The following is a 17,539-nucleotide window of genomic DNA, read 5'->3' as shown; positions in this document are numbered from 1 at the left end:
ATAGCAAAGGAGCCTAAGCTTCAGACTTCCCCCATTCACTGGTTTGAGACGAGCAGCAGCCATGGAAAGTGTAGACATTTTCTAATTTTCTGTTTTGTGTTCACGCAGGAGATCGCCACCGACCGGCAAGTGAATGCATGCATGGCAAAGCCCTGCGACTTGTGAAGCCGCTCATGAACTATGAATAAGAATATTGTTGCTAAACATAACATTTTCTGATTGGCTCCTGATCAATTATCCTTTCTTTTGTGGAACTTGGTGTTGCTTCCAGCTTGCATAATTATCCATATCGTTGCCTACTGTGATGTTCGTCTTAAAGAATCGTTATTTTGTTCAACACAACTAATGAATTGGTCCCTTTCTTTTTGGAAAACGTGACGGATTGATAATTTCAAGCTTGATGCAGTTTAACATATAAAGAGACAATTTAGTAGAATGATTAAGAGTTGATGGATGGAAGGAGATAGCAAACAGGCGACACAAATACAAAGTCATGTTAAGTGGAAATGACTAACGATATTTCAGTGTTCAAGTCCCTGATGCATGAGCAGTATGAAGAACAAACGGCAGGACAAATACAATGCAGGAACTAAGCAAAAGATTTTTTTTCTTTTGAGAGCCACAGGAGACCAAACTGTTGCACTCAACAGCAACAGGCCCTACAGCAAGAGGTTTGTGAAATCTTTGCCCAACTTTGTGAACGGAATACCCTTGTGATGTGTCCATATGGAGAGTCTTTCAGTTTCTGCAAAAATTTGGGCACCAGTGTTAATTAGAAATCTTTTGTCCAATTCATCGTGATGTGGAACTCAAAAGAAATTAATAAAGTAAGGCAAAGTTAGAGAAAAGGGGAATAGAAGAAGTAGCATGGAGCTAGCGGCACCTTCATCTTCATTATCATTAGGGATGGAAATGTGAATTGATATCCAAATTATCTGAATCCATATCCGCTAAAACGACAAATATGGATATTTGTATTCATATCCGAATTTAATGTGGTACTAAAATGGATACATCCGAATTCGTTTTTCTTAATTTTCTCTATCCGATTCCACATTCGTATGGAAAATATCCGACACTATCCATATCCGACCATATGAAACTATTAGTTATCTCTGTAACTAATGATAAATGATGTTACTTTAAATATTAATAACGACAGTATATCATTGATACTATTAAAAATTTATCTTTATAACTAATAGTTAATTATATTAATTTTATTATTACTAATATTGTACCCATAAAACTATTTAAAATTTATCTCTAATTTTAGTGACCAATGTCATTAAATTCAATAATAAATATATGTGAATATTAATTTTATTTTTAAATACTCTAGTTTATCTATTTATTAATAAAAACATTTTATACAATTTTTATTATTCATTGATAAATGTTTATATTTATTGAAATATATATTTATCCATATACTATTTTTCCATAGATTGCACTATTTCAAATAATTATTAATTAATGTAATATTTTCATGAGCGATTTTTGTTTGCACTAGTTAGGTACTCATACTTTAGTCTCTACTTGTATAAAAGTTTTGTTATTAAAAACCATCAGCAAATAAAATAGGTAAATGTTATCTTCAAACCGAATAAATATCCATGGATATCTGAATTCGAGACATTCGTTTTGTATACGTATTTGAAAACATCCGAATTCATATTCATATTCGACTTAAAATGTGGTAAAAAGTGCTATTCGGATCCGATTCCATTCGAATCCGATCCGAATTCCATCCCTGATTATCATATCCAAAGAAAGGCATGCTGAAATATATCGACCATCTCAAATAGAGGAATAAATGCAAATAAAGTTTAGAAGAAAGGGGGAAGAAGATAAGTAAGGAATAACAATCAGGAGCTGGCGCACCTCTAATACGGATCAAATGTATGGGATGATTGGGATGCATTTCAGCTTCATGCGTCAGCGCAACCTTGGCTTGCTCTACCTCCTCCTTGCCAACACCACCACATTGTAGGTCAGCCTCGACATGGTGCAGCGATGGCAGGTTCCCCGGACCCAAGTCGAGAGTACCATCGTTGCAGGCAATTCCTCTTGCCTCCCGCAGAGAAAACCGCCAGAACACAAGCTCTCTGAGCCTTGGCATAGCTCCCTGTTGAAATATCACTGGCCACACAAATTGACAGAAGGTACACCTTACAAGGCACGGGAACGCACTAGCACCAACAACGAATCCCGCAAGGATACCGAGGTTCTTATTGTCCACCACTAGATATAGTAAGCGGAGAGCTGGCAATCTCCCGAGGATTTCAAGATTGGCCTGATGTAGCTCCCTCACGGAGATTTTAAGCTCGGTGAGGTCCGGAAGAAGCGATGGATTACGGTCACAAGATGATTACGGTCACAAGCTGAACATTAACCCAAAAATACCTTAACCCAAAAATACCTTGTTTTTATTTTTCATCAAAATAAACAGCCAAGGCCCTGAACCACTGAGACGATACAAGGCAACGAGATTAGGGGCGCAGGAGTAAAATATATAGTAAAATAAACGTTCCTTGCACTGAAAAGTGATGATGGGTGGTTCCTTGCACTGAAACAGCAGGCTGCATTAAAAATCTTACGATGAAACAAAACGGTAATATGAGTACAGAGGGGGAAGTTAGTCAGGGATTACAATCATATCCACTGACAATGTCATCCTACACTCTTGCAACAAAATGCGATATTGGTTGATGCACAGAAGAAACGATCAAAGCTCATACGCATGTGTGCAGCATTCATTGTTTACTCACAGGTTGAGGGTGTTTGGTAAAGCTCATGGCCGAGCAGTTTAACCTCTGCATGCGTGGCGAAACAGAGGGACTTTGTCATCTGCTCTGCTCCAGCTTTCGGCCTAAACGCTTATATTAGTCATCATCTGTATAGGAGTCGTCATCGTCATCGTCATCTGTATATCAGACCGAAATATACCAAAGGAAGATTAGAAGAATTGAGGCAAAGGGGCTAGAAGAAAGGCGTGGTGAAAGATCACCCGGAGATCCCACCATCTCAAACAGAGGAATAAACGTAAATACAGTTTACAAGAAAGGGGGAATGAGACAAGTAAGGAATAACAATCAGGAGCTGGCGCACCTGGGAAAAATATTGATCGAATGACGGGATGATTGGGATGCATTTTTGCTTCATGCGTCAGCGCAGCCTTGGCTTCCTCTGCCTCCTCCTTGCCAGCACCATCACATCGCAGGTAAGCCTTGACATCCTGCAGCGATGGCAGGTTCCCCAGGCCCAAGTCGAGACTACCGTCATTCCAGGCAATTCCTCTTGCCTCCCGCAGATAAAACAGCCTGAACCTAAGATTTCTAAGCCTTGGCATTGCTCCATGCTGAAATACCACTAGCCACACAAATTGATAGAACTCACAGCTTATAAGGCACGGGAACGCACCAGCACCAACAACGAATCCCGTGAGGATACCGATGTCCTTGTTGTCCACCTTCAGTTTTAGAACGCGGAGAGCTGGCAACCTCCAGGAGGCGGAGACCATAGCCCTTTCTATCCTGAAGCAGGTTATGGAAGAGAAGGTAGGGCATGGCAAACCACTCCATACTCCATAGCCCCCTCTTAGGGGAACATGTGATCTTATCATCGCATTCTGAACAGGTGACCCCAAACAACGTTGATATTGCCAAGGTCGCCCCCAAGTACCACCTCTACACCCCTGCCGCGAGGTCGAAGCCGTCATTGCAAGGCTGTGAAACGCTTCCGGATTCTTGCTATTCGCATCATCGATCAGTAATAGACAGTCTTTGTACGAAGTGTGGACATGTTGATGTGGGCCAATCTGCCTAGTGTGTTGCCATGGCTGTCATCATCATACTCTTGTCAACTCCACTAGGGCAGTCGCTGATAGTCTGATTCACTGCAGCCCAGTCACGCTGTTTGTTTCAAGTAGCGTTGAGAACTTCTGTACTGCCAGAAAGAAAGTACACTTGTTTTTACGAATTCGGCTTTTTTTTGGACAATTAGCTGATGCTCTTATCCTGGTGCCATACTTGCTGAAATGTTACCAGTGGAAAGGTCCAGCTTTTCACGTCCCGTTATTTTTGGCCTGTGTTTTGTAAAATAATCAGATCGCGGTCCAAATTAGGGGGCTATATGCAAATAAAAGGGGGGTGTTTTGTAAATATTTGAATTTCGACCAATAATTGCGATTCAAATAAGGGGGTTATTTGAAAATGTTCAAGGGTGCGTTTCGAAAATTTTGGATCGCGATCCCGTCCGCCGCGAAAATTCTGAAAATCATGGACTTCTTGACTCTCTCTTCAGAGAGATTCAGAGAGCTGCAACGAAATTTCATAACAGTTGGCCTAGTATATCAGAAACCGCGCAACAATGAATACATATATACTGCCGTCCATGCTTACGCTCACAAGATGATTACGGTCACAAGCTGCAACATTAACCCAAAAATACCTCCTTTTTATTAATTTTTCATCAAAATAAACAGCCAAGGCAACTAGATCAGGGGCGCAGGAGACAGCTCAGTCTCTTTGCAATGACTAAAATAAACGTTCCTTGCACTGAAAAGTGAAAACAGATGATGGGTTGTTCCTTGCACTGAAACAGTAGGCTGCAGTAAAAATCTTACGATGAAACAATACGGTAATATGAGTAGAGAGGGGGAAGTTAGTCAGGGATTACAATCATATCCACTGACAATGTCATCCTACACTCTCGCAATGAAATGCCATATTGGTTGATGCACAGCAGAAACGATCAAAGCTCTGAGTCTTGGACGCATGTGTGCAGCATTCATTGTTTACTCACAGGTTGAGGGTGTCTGGTAAAGCTCATGGCCGAGCAGTTTAACCTCTGCATGCGTGGCAAATACAGTTTAGAAGAAAGGGGGAAAGGAATACCAATCAGGAGCTGGCACACCTCTAATATAGATATAATGACGGGGATGATTGGGATGCATTTCAGCTTCATGCGTCAGCGCAGCCTTGGCTTGCTCTGCCTCCTCCTTGTCAGCACCATCACATCGCAGGTAAGCCTTAACATCCTGCAGCGATGGCAGGTTCCCCAGGCTCAAGTCGAGACTACCGTCATTCCAGGCAATTCCTCTTGCCTCCCGCAGATAAAACAGCCTGAACCTAAGATTTCTAAGCCTTGGCATTGCTCCATGCTGAAATACCACTGGCCACACAAATTGACAGAAGCCACAGCTTAGAAGGCACGGGAACGCACCAGCACCAACAACGAATCCCGTGAGGATACCGAGGTCCTTGTTGTCCACCTTCAGTTTTAGAACGCGGAGAGCTGGCAACCTCCCGAGGATTTCGAGATCGGCCTGATGTAGCTCCCTCACGTTGATGCATAGCCGGGTGAGGTTCGGAAGAAGCAATGGATTCACCCAAGCCGGTAGTGTTGAAAACCAACAGCTGTGTTGTGTACTCAATACACGAAGATGTCGAGGGCCGACCCAAGCATCCAATCCGCCGATGATGCGTTGACTAGAATCGACCATGATAATTAGTTCCTGCATCTTTTGTAGCTTGCATATGCACTCCAACAGCTTGTCATTCCACTCGTCCAATACAATATGCAGCGTCCTCAATTCAGTTAGCTGGCCCAACTCTTCTACAATATTTCTGGTGGAGTCATCAATGTGTAACCATGACAGCTCTTCAAGGCATGTCAGGTTTCCAATTCCGTTTGGAACTCTTGTACGGTACTCGTCAATATATAGGAACATCAACTTTCTTAGCTTGACAACACTCGAAGGCAACCTGAAAATTTCGTTGTCCCTTACATCCAATGTCTGTAGAAACTGCAGGTTCCCTATTTCTTCTGGGAGCTGAGAAATAGCTGTCCCACGAAGTCCCAAGTACCTCAAGTGATGTATATTCCCAAGGCACTTAAGGCTGCTATCAGCTTGTGAAAGGTCGCAATCCTCTAAATCCAGAACACGTAGGACTCGGCAGCAGTCAAGAGGCAGCACTATAGAATCAGCAGCTAGAAAGACAACAAATGACCTTGCATGTTTCATGCTGAAAGTAGCTTGAGCCATCACATGACTTTCCTGGCCATTTTGAATGGACAACCTCCGAATCGTATTTGATGGAGATGTGCCTCCCATATTACTTAGTACAGTAACAAAGTTTTCTTCACTTGACAAGGAGCAGATAAGATCAAGCACCATATCATGTACACGATAGCTTGATATCATATCATCTAAACTATCATGTATTGGTTGGATCATGCTTCTGTTTATAAGCTCATTGAAGTAACTCTCTCCGAGTTCAAATAGGCTCTTCCCTACTTTTTCACATTTGATAAAACCTTCACCTATCCACATCCTTACCAAACGATCCTTCTCAATTTTATAATCTTCAGGAAAAATGCTCAAATATAACAAGCAAGCCCTTAAATGGCATGGTAGCTCATAATAGCTAAATGACAAAATCTTTCTCATATTCTCCACATCTAGATTGTTTTCCAGACCAGTACCAACAGAATTGTAGACCTCATACCACTCCATTTTATCTCTTGCTTTGCAAGCTAACAAACTAGCCATTGTAATAATAGCTAAGGGCACACCAGCACATTTCTTCAGTATTTTATCAGATACTTCAGCCAACTCATTGTTAGGACACCTTTCTTCTTCTTCGTTGTTGTCTTTGTCGTCATTACCAAATATTCTTCTAAAAAATAGTTTCCGAGAGTTGTTTGGAGAAATGGGCTGCAACTTGTAAACAGAGCCAGCTTGTTCAGCAATATTGAGATCACGAGTAGTTGTGATTATTTTGCTTCCAACATTATTACCAGGCAAAGCACATTTAATCATTTTGAAGTCTGAGAGTTTCCATATGTCATCAATAACAACGAAGTACCTGTACCAGATAATTCAAGAAAGCCATATTACTAGCAAATTAAACTTTATAATAAGTTAGTTTTTTCTCCTATAGAATGTTTAATTAAGCTATGCTAACTAGTGGGCTATTAAAGATTTAGTAAATCAAGATAGTATTGAAAGGAATATCACTAGTAGAAGTAGACCATATGGATCGAGAAGAAAACAAGCGGACGGAAGACAAGACCCCAAAAGGGGCTATAGTTGATGGTAGAAGTCACATGAAGCCCGGAAGTGGCAAATAAAAGGAGCAAAGACAAATATGCTCATCCATATCTATTTTCAAGCCGGCGGTATCCGTGCCGTTGTTGCATGGCCGATAGAGATGCTAGTATCCTTTCCGACTTGTAATAAGAGCCAGTGAGACAGTAGAACCAAAAGGTAGCCAGAAAAAAAATCCGTAAATCTGGATGTAATCCCCAATCTACCCAAGTTGTTGCGAGTCGCAAATTACAAGTCACGCACTTTTCGCACAGAATAGACGTGTAAGATGTTTTCAGGGATTGAAAGGACATCCTCCCCATCACACTATCCCTTCTTACCATGTAATCTAGATTTCATTGCTAACAGCAATGGAGAGTTTTCTTCCTTTGACCCTCGTCATCTAAATTTTTAATCAATTATATAGCCATCTAAATAACTTTAATTAAATATTCAACTAAACAGTTGTAGATCTCGCTGAAACCTACAATTGCCATATGAAGTCTGAAAAAGTTACAATTTTTAAAATAAGACAAAATTATAATTACAAGCGTGCAAAGTATCAGCACTGGTCTCGTAATAAGAGGCATAAGGATAACTAACATGCATACTTAACTAGCATCCATACTTGTGAATAATACTTGGAGACCTATCACTACTGGCTCACATTATGAGTTAGCATGGATAACATATCCATATCGTTTTCAAATTTACTACACATATCGTCTTCTAGTAATGAAAATCTGATTACTAGGTGCTGCAATGTCCATATTTGAAAATACAAACAAACAAAAAGATAGATATAAACAGATGCCAATAAAGTGTACTGAAATGCTTTCATACCTCTTATTCTCGAGGAATTCTCTGAGCTCTCTGGCAACATCGCTGCTCTTGTTACATTCCCTCCCGACAAGTTGACAGAACATGCGCTTGAGTAATTCTTTCAGGTCAGGTGTCTGAGATACCGAAACAAAAGCTGCACACTCAAATTGTGCTCTAAGCTTTTTATACACCACATCAGCAAGAGTTGTCTTTCCCAGACCTCCAAACCCAACAATGGAAATTATCTTGTCTTGCTGCTTGGACACTTCATTGCCTTCCATCAGAATCCGAATTATCTCATCTCTTGCCTCCTCAATGCCAACGAGCTCAGTCACCTTATCGTACTGATAAAGTAATCGAGGGTCGATTGGGACATGCTTAGCCACATTACTGTTTGATAACTTGTACCGATCATGCCGCTTGGCCACCTCTTCAACACGGCTCTTGATGCCTCTGATTTCATTAGCAATGCCATGGCGAACCTTGGCCTTTCTGAACAAACCAACACTTCTATCAATGAACTTCTTGATGCCACGCAGCTTGGCCTGCTCATTGCCCTCTCCACGGACCATGAATGTGTCAATATTGTCCTCTATATCGTAGGATAACTCTCTCAAATCCTTGGCCCAAATCTTGTCCTGAATGTGAAGCTGGTCAGCCGGGGTGTTGGAGACTTCCTCAAGAGCACCCTTCATGCTCTCGAGCTCAGCTTGGAGGAACCTGATCTCTCCCTTCACCCCCTTCTGCAGCTTGTACTCACCGACGAGCAGGTCACCAAGCTTGGTGATGACGCTCGGCAGTGCCCGTGTCACCACCTCCATGGCCGGATCTGCCTTTGGGCTCAAGGAGCGAGATTGTTGTGTGTATGTGTGAGCTAGGAGCAGCAGGGGTGTATGGAGATCAATGGAATTGCCCCTGTCACGATCTCCGTGGATTTGTTCCTGGGCAAGAGCTATAGCAGTGAGTAAGGTTGTACGGTAAGGGTATAGGTGTAGCTGGTCTGGATTCAGCCGCCGGTGCTTAGGACTAGCTCACTGGTTTATCGGTGTGTGCTCGTGCACATCACCTTCCTTTCGGTGTGTGCTGGTGGCACATAGTGGGGCCCGCTCACATGGTGCTGACGTGCGCTTTTCTCTCCAACAGGTTGCAGAAAGAAAGAATGTGAAAGCATCATTTTACATACGGAGGTACACTTTCGGCAAAAATAAATAAATAAATAAATAACGAACAACAGGACCTACGCACCAATAGAATGTGATATCATCTTTTTATAACGTGGCTCCCAATCCCGTTTGGCGCTCTTCTCCAGCTACCAATGCGTAGGAACATCAAAAAGTCGTAAATATTCCCCTTTGCCAACTAGCTTTTGCAGCATTTATACACCTAGACGCAAAGGAAAATCTTAAAACTACTCAAAGACCGTTGCATTCGACTATGAAGCGCTCGGTAGCTTGTCGGGGATAGATCCCTAGTACCCGCAAGGAAGGAAGAAGATGAACTCCTACTAGGATTCCCCTGTAATCCTACTAGGACTCACTACCTTGGGCACCCTCTTGGTAGTTTGCCGGGTATTAAATACCGACACCAACTATTTTGGTATGTCACCAACCCACTACTAGCTTCTGCAGCATTTATAATGCACAGGAAACTGCGTCACCCATCTTTTTATATTTTCGTTCAAATTGAACATGGTGCGCTTAGTAGTCTTTTGTTATGGACTACTAATTTATTTGTTGGTGTACTTATTTACATGTGGAATGTCTCTCCCAATTTCTGGACATGATGAGAATGGACCTAGCTCACTAAATTGTGTTCTATTTAACTTCTGGCTTTCGAGCCTGTTCGCTTCAGCTTATAAGCCGGCTGAAAAGCTGAAATGGCTGATTTGTTGTGAGAGAAAAACACTGTTTGGTGGCTGATAAGTCAGCTGAATAAACTGAAGCGAACAGACCTGCTTGGATACTTCACTCCTTGTGTAGTGAACTTTCAGCTGTGTCGACAATCTAAAGGTCCTAACTGTGCTTTCTACAAAAGGAAGTTCTCCCATGTCAAATGCACATTAATCAGGCTGCCGAGCTGAGTCATGGAAACCGCGGAAGCCAGCGGCAGCCAGAGAAGGCCGCGGAGGCCGGCCGCCATGGAGCCGCTGCAGCCAGAGAAGGCCAGCCGAACAGCATGCACTGAGCTACTGCTCTCTTCTCATTATATAGTGTTAACACATCATGAGTTACAGTAGGAGTAACGATAGCAGTGGTGATACACATTCCATCTTGTAGCACTAGGCTGTTAATTCAGGGGTGTTTGGATGCGATGTGCTAAATTTTAGATTGTACTCGCCAACTAGCAACTCACCGAGCTTGGGGAGGAGGCTTGGAATTGCCCCTGTCACGATCTCCATGGATTTGTCCCTGGGCAAGAGCTAGCAATGAGTAAGGTTGTACGGTATGGGTGTAGGTGTAGCAAGCAGGGGCGCTGTGCCTAGTGCTCTCGGAGGTCTACAGACGGGCACAAAGAACGGAAGTGAGCGAGGACTCACCGGTTGCCGCCCTCTCCTTGTCGCCGGTGCTTAGGACTCGCTGGTTTGCTGGATCGCTGCCCGCCGCTCGTCGCCGGACCAAGGTTGCTTGATTAATCAAGCTTGCTCTGCCGCAACACAGCTCACCACTCGCAGCCGCCTTGGAAGAGCACGAAGCAGAGGTCGATGGGATCCAGATGCAGGGGGTAAGGTGAAGGCAATAATTAATGAGAGAGGTAGTAGAAAGAGCATTGGATCCCTGATTCCCTGCCAAGGGCTAAACTATTCGTCTGCTCGAGGATCGAGGTCATGCTCAAGAGCAGGTTGGTGCGCATCCCTGTAATCCTCTCCAAATGAAATATTCCTTTCGTCTCGGTTAGCGATTGGGGCACCCGGAATGGCCGGCCGACCGCACTGCCGCTTCCCCGCAGCTCGATAAAAGCAAAAGGTTCAATATTTTTTAATTACACCTCTCTCGCTCCTCTCTATGTCTGTGGCCGCCACAGCTCCTGGCCGGTGAGGCCTCGACGCCGGCTAGCCGCAGCCGCCCGCGGCGAGCTACCCACGCCCGGGCTCGTGCGGCCGCGCCACCCGCGCGCTCGCCGACGGCGGCGAGCTAGGCCGCCCGCGCCCGACGGCCTCGCCACCCGCACACGCTCGCCGGCAGCCGAGGCCCGCCCCTCCGGCCGCGCCCGTCTCCACCGAGCCGGCGGCCAACGCCAGGCCCTTTGACAGTGAAGAGGGTGCGTGAGAGGTGGAGGACGAGACGCACATGGTGGGGCCCGCTCGCATGTGGAAAGACGCGCATGGTGAGGCCCGCTCGCATGGTGGCTCTCGCTTCTCTCCGGCTTTCTCTTTCCTAGGTGGAGCTCCTATAGAGAGCTTAACGGCCTCGTTGCTGGTGCCTTTAATAACGCGCCAATCCTTTCTCTTTTCTACAGTGACAGTGAATAGCGAAAACTGTGGCGGAAGTGCTCGGTACCAACGCAATTAATGTTTCGTTTAGGAGAAAGTTTAATTAGAAATGGGTGAAAATAAGCAATGCGTTCTGTGAGATTCTCGTTTAGGAGAAAGTTTAATTAGAAATTGATGAAAATAAGCAATGCGTTCGGTGAGATTCTCGTTTATTTCATTCTCGTTTATTTTCACGATAAACCACTTATAAGTGGAAACAAATAAGACTATCGTATCACCGTAATCAGAAAGGTGCTAATAAAGATGCGTAGTACATAATTTATAAAAAAAAAGACGCGTAGTACATAATAATCGTCATGCATGTAAATCTAGTCCACAAAGTCAATCATGGTAAAACATTACTAACTCCACCTGTGTCCCACTGCATTGTTTTGGGTACAATTTACTCAAACCTCGGCACAAGTAATTCAAGTATTATACTCCGTAATAATTTTATCTAGCAATGCAAACATTACTAACTCTCATCGGGATCCAATGATATAAACCAGAAATTTAACATTTTCTGACGACAACCACATCCTGAACAACAGGACCTACTCACCAATAGGATGTGCCATGCTACAAAGTGAAATCTCATTAATCTTTTTTTTAGTACAATAATATAAAATTACAAATATATCATTTATGAGAGTAACATAACAATCAGAAACGTGTTCCATTTCTGGGCAACATTTTCTGACGTGCACCTTGTCCTTGGTCAAATCAGTGAATTAAACACGAACACCAGTTGCATGACTATTGAGGAAATGTATTGGCAGGACGAGGAAGGATTTATGAAAATTATTTTAATTTCTGCAAATGTGGCAAGCTGTCCTGACTACAAAATCTGTTCTCCAGTCCATCCTCTGTAACTGAGAAAGGAGCAGAGGAAATTAAGGTTACGAGAAAGTTGGGGGGGGGGGGGGGGGGGGGGGGGGGGGGGGGCGAAGCTGGAGGTAGGAGCACCTTTTATCTTCATCAGTGTACCTCCAGACTAGGATGATTGTGATGCATTGCGATTTCATTCCTCACCGCAGCCTCCGCTTCCTCCACCTCCTGCTCGCTGGCACCTCCATTGCCTGTTACATCTAGTGTTTGAACAAGTTGTAGGTTTCCTATTTCTTTAGGGAGCTGAGCAATATGTGTGCATGCATCTTAGTCCCAGGTACCTCATGCAAGTTAAATTTCCAAGATCCTTAAGAATGTAACGGTGTGAAAGGTGACAATCTTGTAAATCCAGTTCACGAAGAACTCTAAAGCTCAAAAGAGCAGGCATGAGATTAACAGCAGATGGAAAGACAACAAGTGACCTCACTTGTTGCGTATTCATAGAAGTTAGATGCCTAGCATGATCTACCATGCTATTTTGAAAGGATAGCCTCTTTTCTGATGAATATGTTTGATATACATCATTAAAAACGGTAACAAAGTCTTCTTTCCTTGACTTGGAGCGGATAAGATCAAGTCCCATATCATTTATAAGGCAATATTCTATCGTTTCATTGTCCCACCTTTTATACACAGGCTGGATCATTAATCTGTTTTTTAGCTCGTGATAGTAAGTCTCTCCAAGATCAAATAGGCTTTCCCCTTGTATTTCACATTGGATAAAACCTTCAGCTATCCACAACCGTACCAAACGATCTTTATCAATATCATAATCTCCTGAAAACACACTTAAATGAAGCAAAACTTTAGATGGGGTGGCAGATTATCATTCCAAATCTTGTAAATCTAGACTATTCTCCAGTTCAGCAGTAACAGATCTATATACCTTATACATTTCCCACTTATTTCTACCTTTACTAGCCAACAAAGTATCTATCGATATGATAAGCCAATGGTACACTGGCACATTTTTTAGTTTGATATAGTATAATCAGGTCTCCAGTAAGACATATGCCATTATCGTCGTTGCCAAACAGTCGTGGATAGAATAATCTTCTGGAGTCATGAAGACAAAGGGGTTTCAGCTCGTAAACAATACCAACTTGTTCAGCAACAGCATTGTTACGGGTAGTTGTGATAATTCTGTATCTAAAAGTATTATCAGGCAAAGCACAACTAATCTTTTCCCAGATAGTGATATCCCATATGTCATCAACAACAATGAGGTACTTGCACATATGCAATACGTTAACACAAACACAGTGTTAATTACAAAGGGCAATAATATAGTTAGGAAGTAAATTTCTGGCTTTGCTCGGATCATTTCTCATTGAACTTTTTTTTTAGATTTATTAGCACCTTTTTACGACTAATATTGTAAAACAGGAGGGTGTAAATTAATTTTGGGAAAAAAATCCTTAATGCACGCAAGTTGATTCTTAGTGTCCGCGATGCTTTGATACCTTTTATTCTGAAGGAATTCTCTGAGTTCATTTGTGAGCTGTGACTCATTCAGGCCTCGTCCGGCAGCATAGGATTGGTGCTAGACCAACTTTTGATTCTGGTCAGGATCCAGTGGATCCTGGTTTCTCATTGAAACCTGATGATTAATCATTCCTCCCCGAGATAAAAACCATAGATTCAAAAGCAGTGTTCGGCTGGAGAGGAAAGAAAATAGGGAATCAAATAGAGCTGTACTTGATTGTAAGCAATGAACAGAGCTGGCCAGGATCTAGAGCCATATATAGATGGTGAGCTGGATCGATCGTACCGGGGCTGGAGACATGCCGGGGGAGTTGGCGCTGTTGCTCGTGGTGTGGGTGGGGCTGCTGCCACCGGACGTCAACCCGTAGCACTGGATCTCGACAGTGCAGTCGGAGAGGAGCTCCAGACCAAGGTCGCGGCACGCGCCGACCTCTTCCACGTCCATGGCCACGCCGCTGCCACCCACCGCGCCTGCATGCTGGGACCGGGCTGGCGAGGAGTCGCCCGCGCCACCTCCTCCACCCGCGCCCGCGCCCCCGCCGCCGCCCTTCCCTACCACCACCACCACGGTGGTGTCCACGTCGGGGGCAGCGCCGTTGCGCTCGTGCCAGCTCGCTTCATCTCCCACGCGCGGTCCAGCCACACCTCCCGCGCCGCCACCTCACGCCATTGCCTTGTCGCCTCGCACGCCGCCAGCTCCGCTTCGCCATAAGCCCGCAAGTGAATCCGTTTCGGACCATCGACGTGTAGTCTTCATTCCGGGCCAAGGACAGGGACCGGACCAGGCCTAAATGAATGGCTATTCCAGATTGGACCCAATTTCAAACCGGGCAGGCCGATCCGGGTGGAACAGGCCACGTTCCGACCTAACCGAACGGGGCCTGAGAGAACTTTAAACTGTTCTCCACACGGCAGCGGCTCTCATCGTGCATCCTTTCGAAACCATGGCCAACATGCAGAGGCGGAGTCGGACTGTAGGGCGGTGTGCGTGCAGAGGTGGGGCCGCACAGCTCAGGCCACAAACTTCCTTCTTGTCGACAGTCGCGGTGCCTGTGCGGGTCCCTCTTCGGCTCCTCTGCCACGCCGCACGCTCGTCCTCATCGTGTGTCCTGGTTGTTGGCTCCTCGACGTTTTCCCCTAGTCGAGTTGTTAAGGATTACCATCATGTTCTATGATCGGCGGCTTCTCGACGCCCTCTGCATCCTGTATGTAACAACGACTTGAGTCAGATATGGATCGAGGATGGGACAGAGTTGTACGGCGTGGCGCACGGATATCATTAGCCCACTTGTCGGTGACCAATGTTGGACCAAACTAGAAAATTAGGGTTTACTTTAATAATAAGAATGTAGGTAAGATTTGAGGATAGAGTATCCTATATTTTGCATGTAGCAGCGCAACCGCGCGCTAGAATGGATCGGGTTAATCAAACGCGATTAGTAGCAGTGGTGACTTGTTTCTTGTCAAGAGAAGCCAGGCTCAGCCCCCACGTCACTCTCAGGGGCAGCTCCCATCACTCTCAGCGACGGCTTAAGCGGCAAACTCGATCCCTTGCCACCGCCGCCCCAACCTCCAATCCTTTGTCTCGCTGCTGCCTGAGCTCGTTACCAGAACCCCTGGGCATGCTATGAGGGTGGTGGCGGGGCTTCTTTGCCAGCTCGGGGTGTGACCCGATCGGATCTGGGGCGCGGAGCTAGTGAGGAGATGCCCGCGGGAGCAGGTGGCAGAGGCGGGAGGGGGGCCGGAGTGTGGGACAGAATCGGCAGCGCGGAGGCGTGGCGGTGCTACGCGCGTCTTGGGTGGCTTGTGGCAGGCGCGGGCGTTCTGGCCCCCTAATGGAGCTTGCCGGCGCGGGCGGTCTTCTGCGGTAGCGAGGGCAGGGGCCACGGGTCCGACACTATTTTGGTCGGATCCAGTGGCCGCGCGTGCGGGGCACGCGTGCGCGGAAATGGAGGTAGTGGTGGTGCGTTGTGCTAGGAATGGCAGCGGTCCAGGGCTGCGAGGGCATCAGCTGGGCCCGGGGCACGACGCGCTGGGTGCGGTTTGGAGGCAAGATCTGCTGGTCGCGTGTGGCGGGATGGCGACGGCCAGCCAGATCTGGTCCGGTGCTTCACAGCGGTCAACGAGGTGCTTCTACACAGCAGCTTCTGTGTCTTCAACGACAGCGGTGTGGTGACGCGGTCGGGGTGGCCTATGCATGGTGTGCCAGTGACGCCATGGAGGCATGGTAGGGATGCCTGGTGTAGGGGCGTGCTGACGGCACCGAGATGGTGCTGCGGGTGTTGTCGAGCCACCTCTCCTTGGTTGAGGAGTTGCAGAGGTAGTGACGGGAGAGCGAGACGGCTGGGCACTGGTGGGGGGTCGCGTGGCATGGAGGAGGCTGCCCAGCGAGGCACGTGTGTAATGTGGCGACGACCCAAGGAGATACCTGTGGCGGAATCACCTCAGATTACCTTAATTAAAGCACGGTTAAGCCGCTTGACACGCGACACTCATGCCTTAGTCAAGTTAACTCGAAGTGCCGTCGGATTTCATCCGATTTAACCACTTAACATGACCGAGTTAGCATAACCCACACGAAGGTGAGTGGTTCTAGAGAAAGAGGAAGCGTGGCAGTGGAAAGGAAGCGGCAGGATGGCAAGAGAGAAAAGGAAGCGTGGCCGGCCTGAACCGAACGCCGGTCGACGAGAGCACGCCGGACGCGACACGGCGGCGGCGGCCGGATGGCACGGCACGTTGCTCCGTGCACGGGACGGGAGAGATGGGTGTCGGCGACGCAGGGAGCACCGGCAGGAGACCGTGGGTCATCAGTGGATGGATGGATCGGCCGGGAGCCCTGCCTGGGTCTCAAACCTCGTGCCTGGGATTCCTGCTTGCAAAATTTGCATCCTCTGCAATCGCCGATTGTCCTCAACGTGTTCACAATCTGCTTCGATCGACAACACAATATTTCTGGCTTTACTTCAATCTGAAACCGAGTGTTACTGGCGTCTTGCGCACACATTTCTGGCTCATTTCAGCTGCACTGTGCCTAGGATCTAAACACCCCCGAGAATAAAGAGTACGTACTCCAACAATCCACGAAGGAACACGCAGCGCAGCAATCATCATCATCATACATTGATTTTCAGTCAGGTGCAGAGTACAACCAAGGATGCGGCAATCCGGGCCTTGAATCGCACAAACAAAATTCATCACATTACTAGTTTTACAGAGGTGTTGCCAGTAGATTCAACTCATGACCTCGAGATCAATCAGCTTGGGCGCCAACATCACGATGCACAATACTAGGTTACTACCTAATAAACAGTTAAACTGCATTATCCGCACCCCATTGCAGTCGCACAAACTATACGTTCAGTTATTCACAGTACATACTTCTGGACGAGCCAAAACTTGCACTCTCCTGCCCTTCCTATCCCGAGCTCTCACAAGGATCCAGCACGCAGAATTCTGTCCAGGTCAACCTCAGAAGCTGAACCGATGCCTTTAACAACTGGCAGACACATTGTACATGCTGTGCTGCCCGGATTCGAACAACGATCCAAAACAATCCCCAACAGGGGCAGCAACCAGGAACCCTTGCTTTCCACTCCATGTTTACGCCCTAGTAGATCTTTGCCCTCGGAATTCCAGTCCTTTTTTTCAATTTTCAGAGTAAATTCCCATAATTTAATTTCTTTACTCTCTCCAGCCATTGAACAAAACTTCATCAGTAACAATCTGCAGGCGTGGCATTAAACATAAGGCCTCATGTACGCCATTATTTGATTATTGGGTCT

General features: G+C 45.9%; 1 protein-coding gene across 1 annotated transcript; it reads right to left on the bottom strand.

Annotated features, from left to right (window-relative positions):
- Positions 1–4,437: 4,437 nt before the first annotated feature.
- LOC117866188 (disease resistance protein Pik-2) lies at positions 4,438–10,186 on the bottom strand. Its single transcript, XM_034750345.2, has 2 exons — positions 7,937–10,186; positions 4,438–6,872 (listed from the first exon to the last, which is right to left on the bottom strand). Exons 1-2 carry the CDS (start codon positions 8,734–8,736, stop codon positions 4,874–4,876), a joined length of 2,799 nt encoding a protein of 932 aa, XP_034606236.1. The 5' UTR covers positions 8,737–10,186; the 3' UTR covers positions 4,438–4,873.
- Positions 10,187–17,539: the final 7,353 nt, after the last annotated feature.

Source organism: Setaria viridis, chromosome 8, assembly GCF_005286985.2.
Source record: "Setaria viridis chromosome 8, Setaria_viridis_v4.0, whole genome shotgun sequence".
NCBI lineage: Eukaryota > Viridiplantae > Streptophyta > Magnoliopsida > Poales > Poaceae > Setaria > Setaria viridis.
The sequence above is the reverse complement of the archived record's forward strand: the minus strand, read 5'-3'. Positions and strand labels throughout refer to the sequence as shown.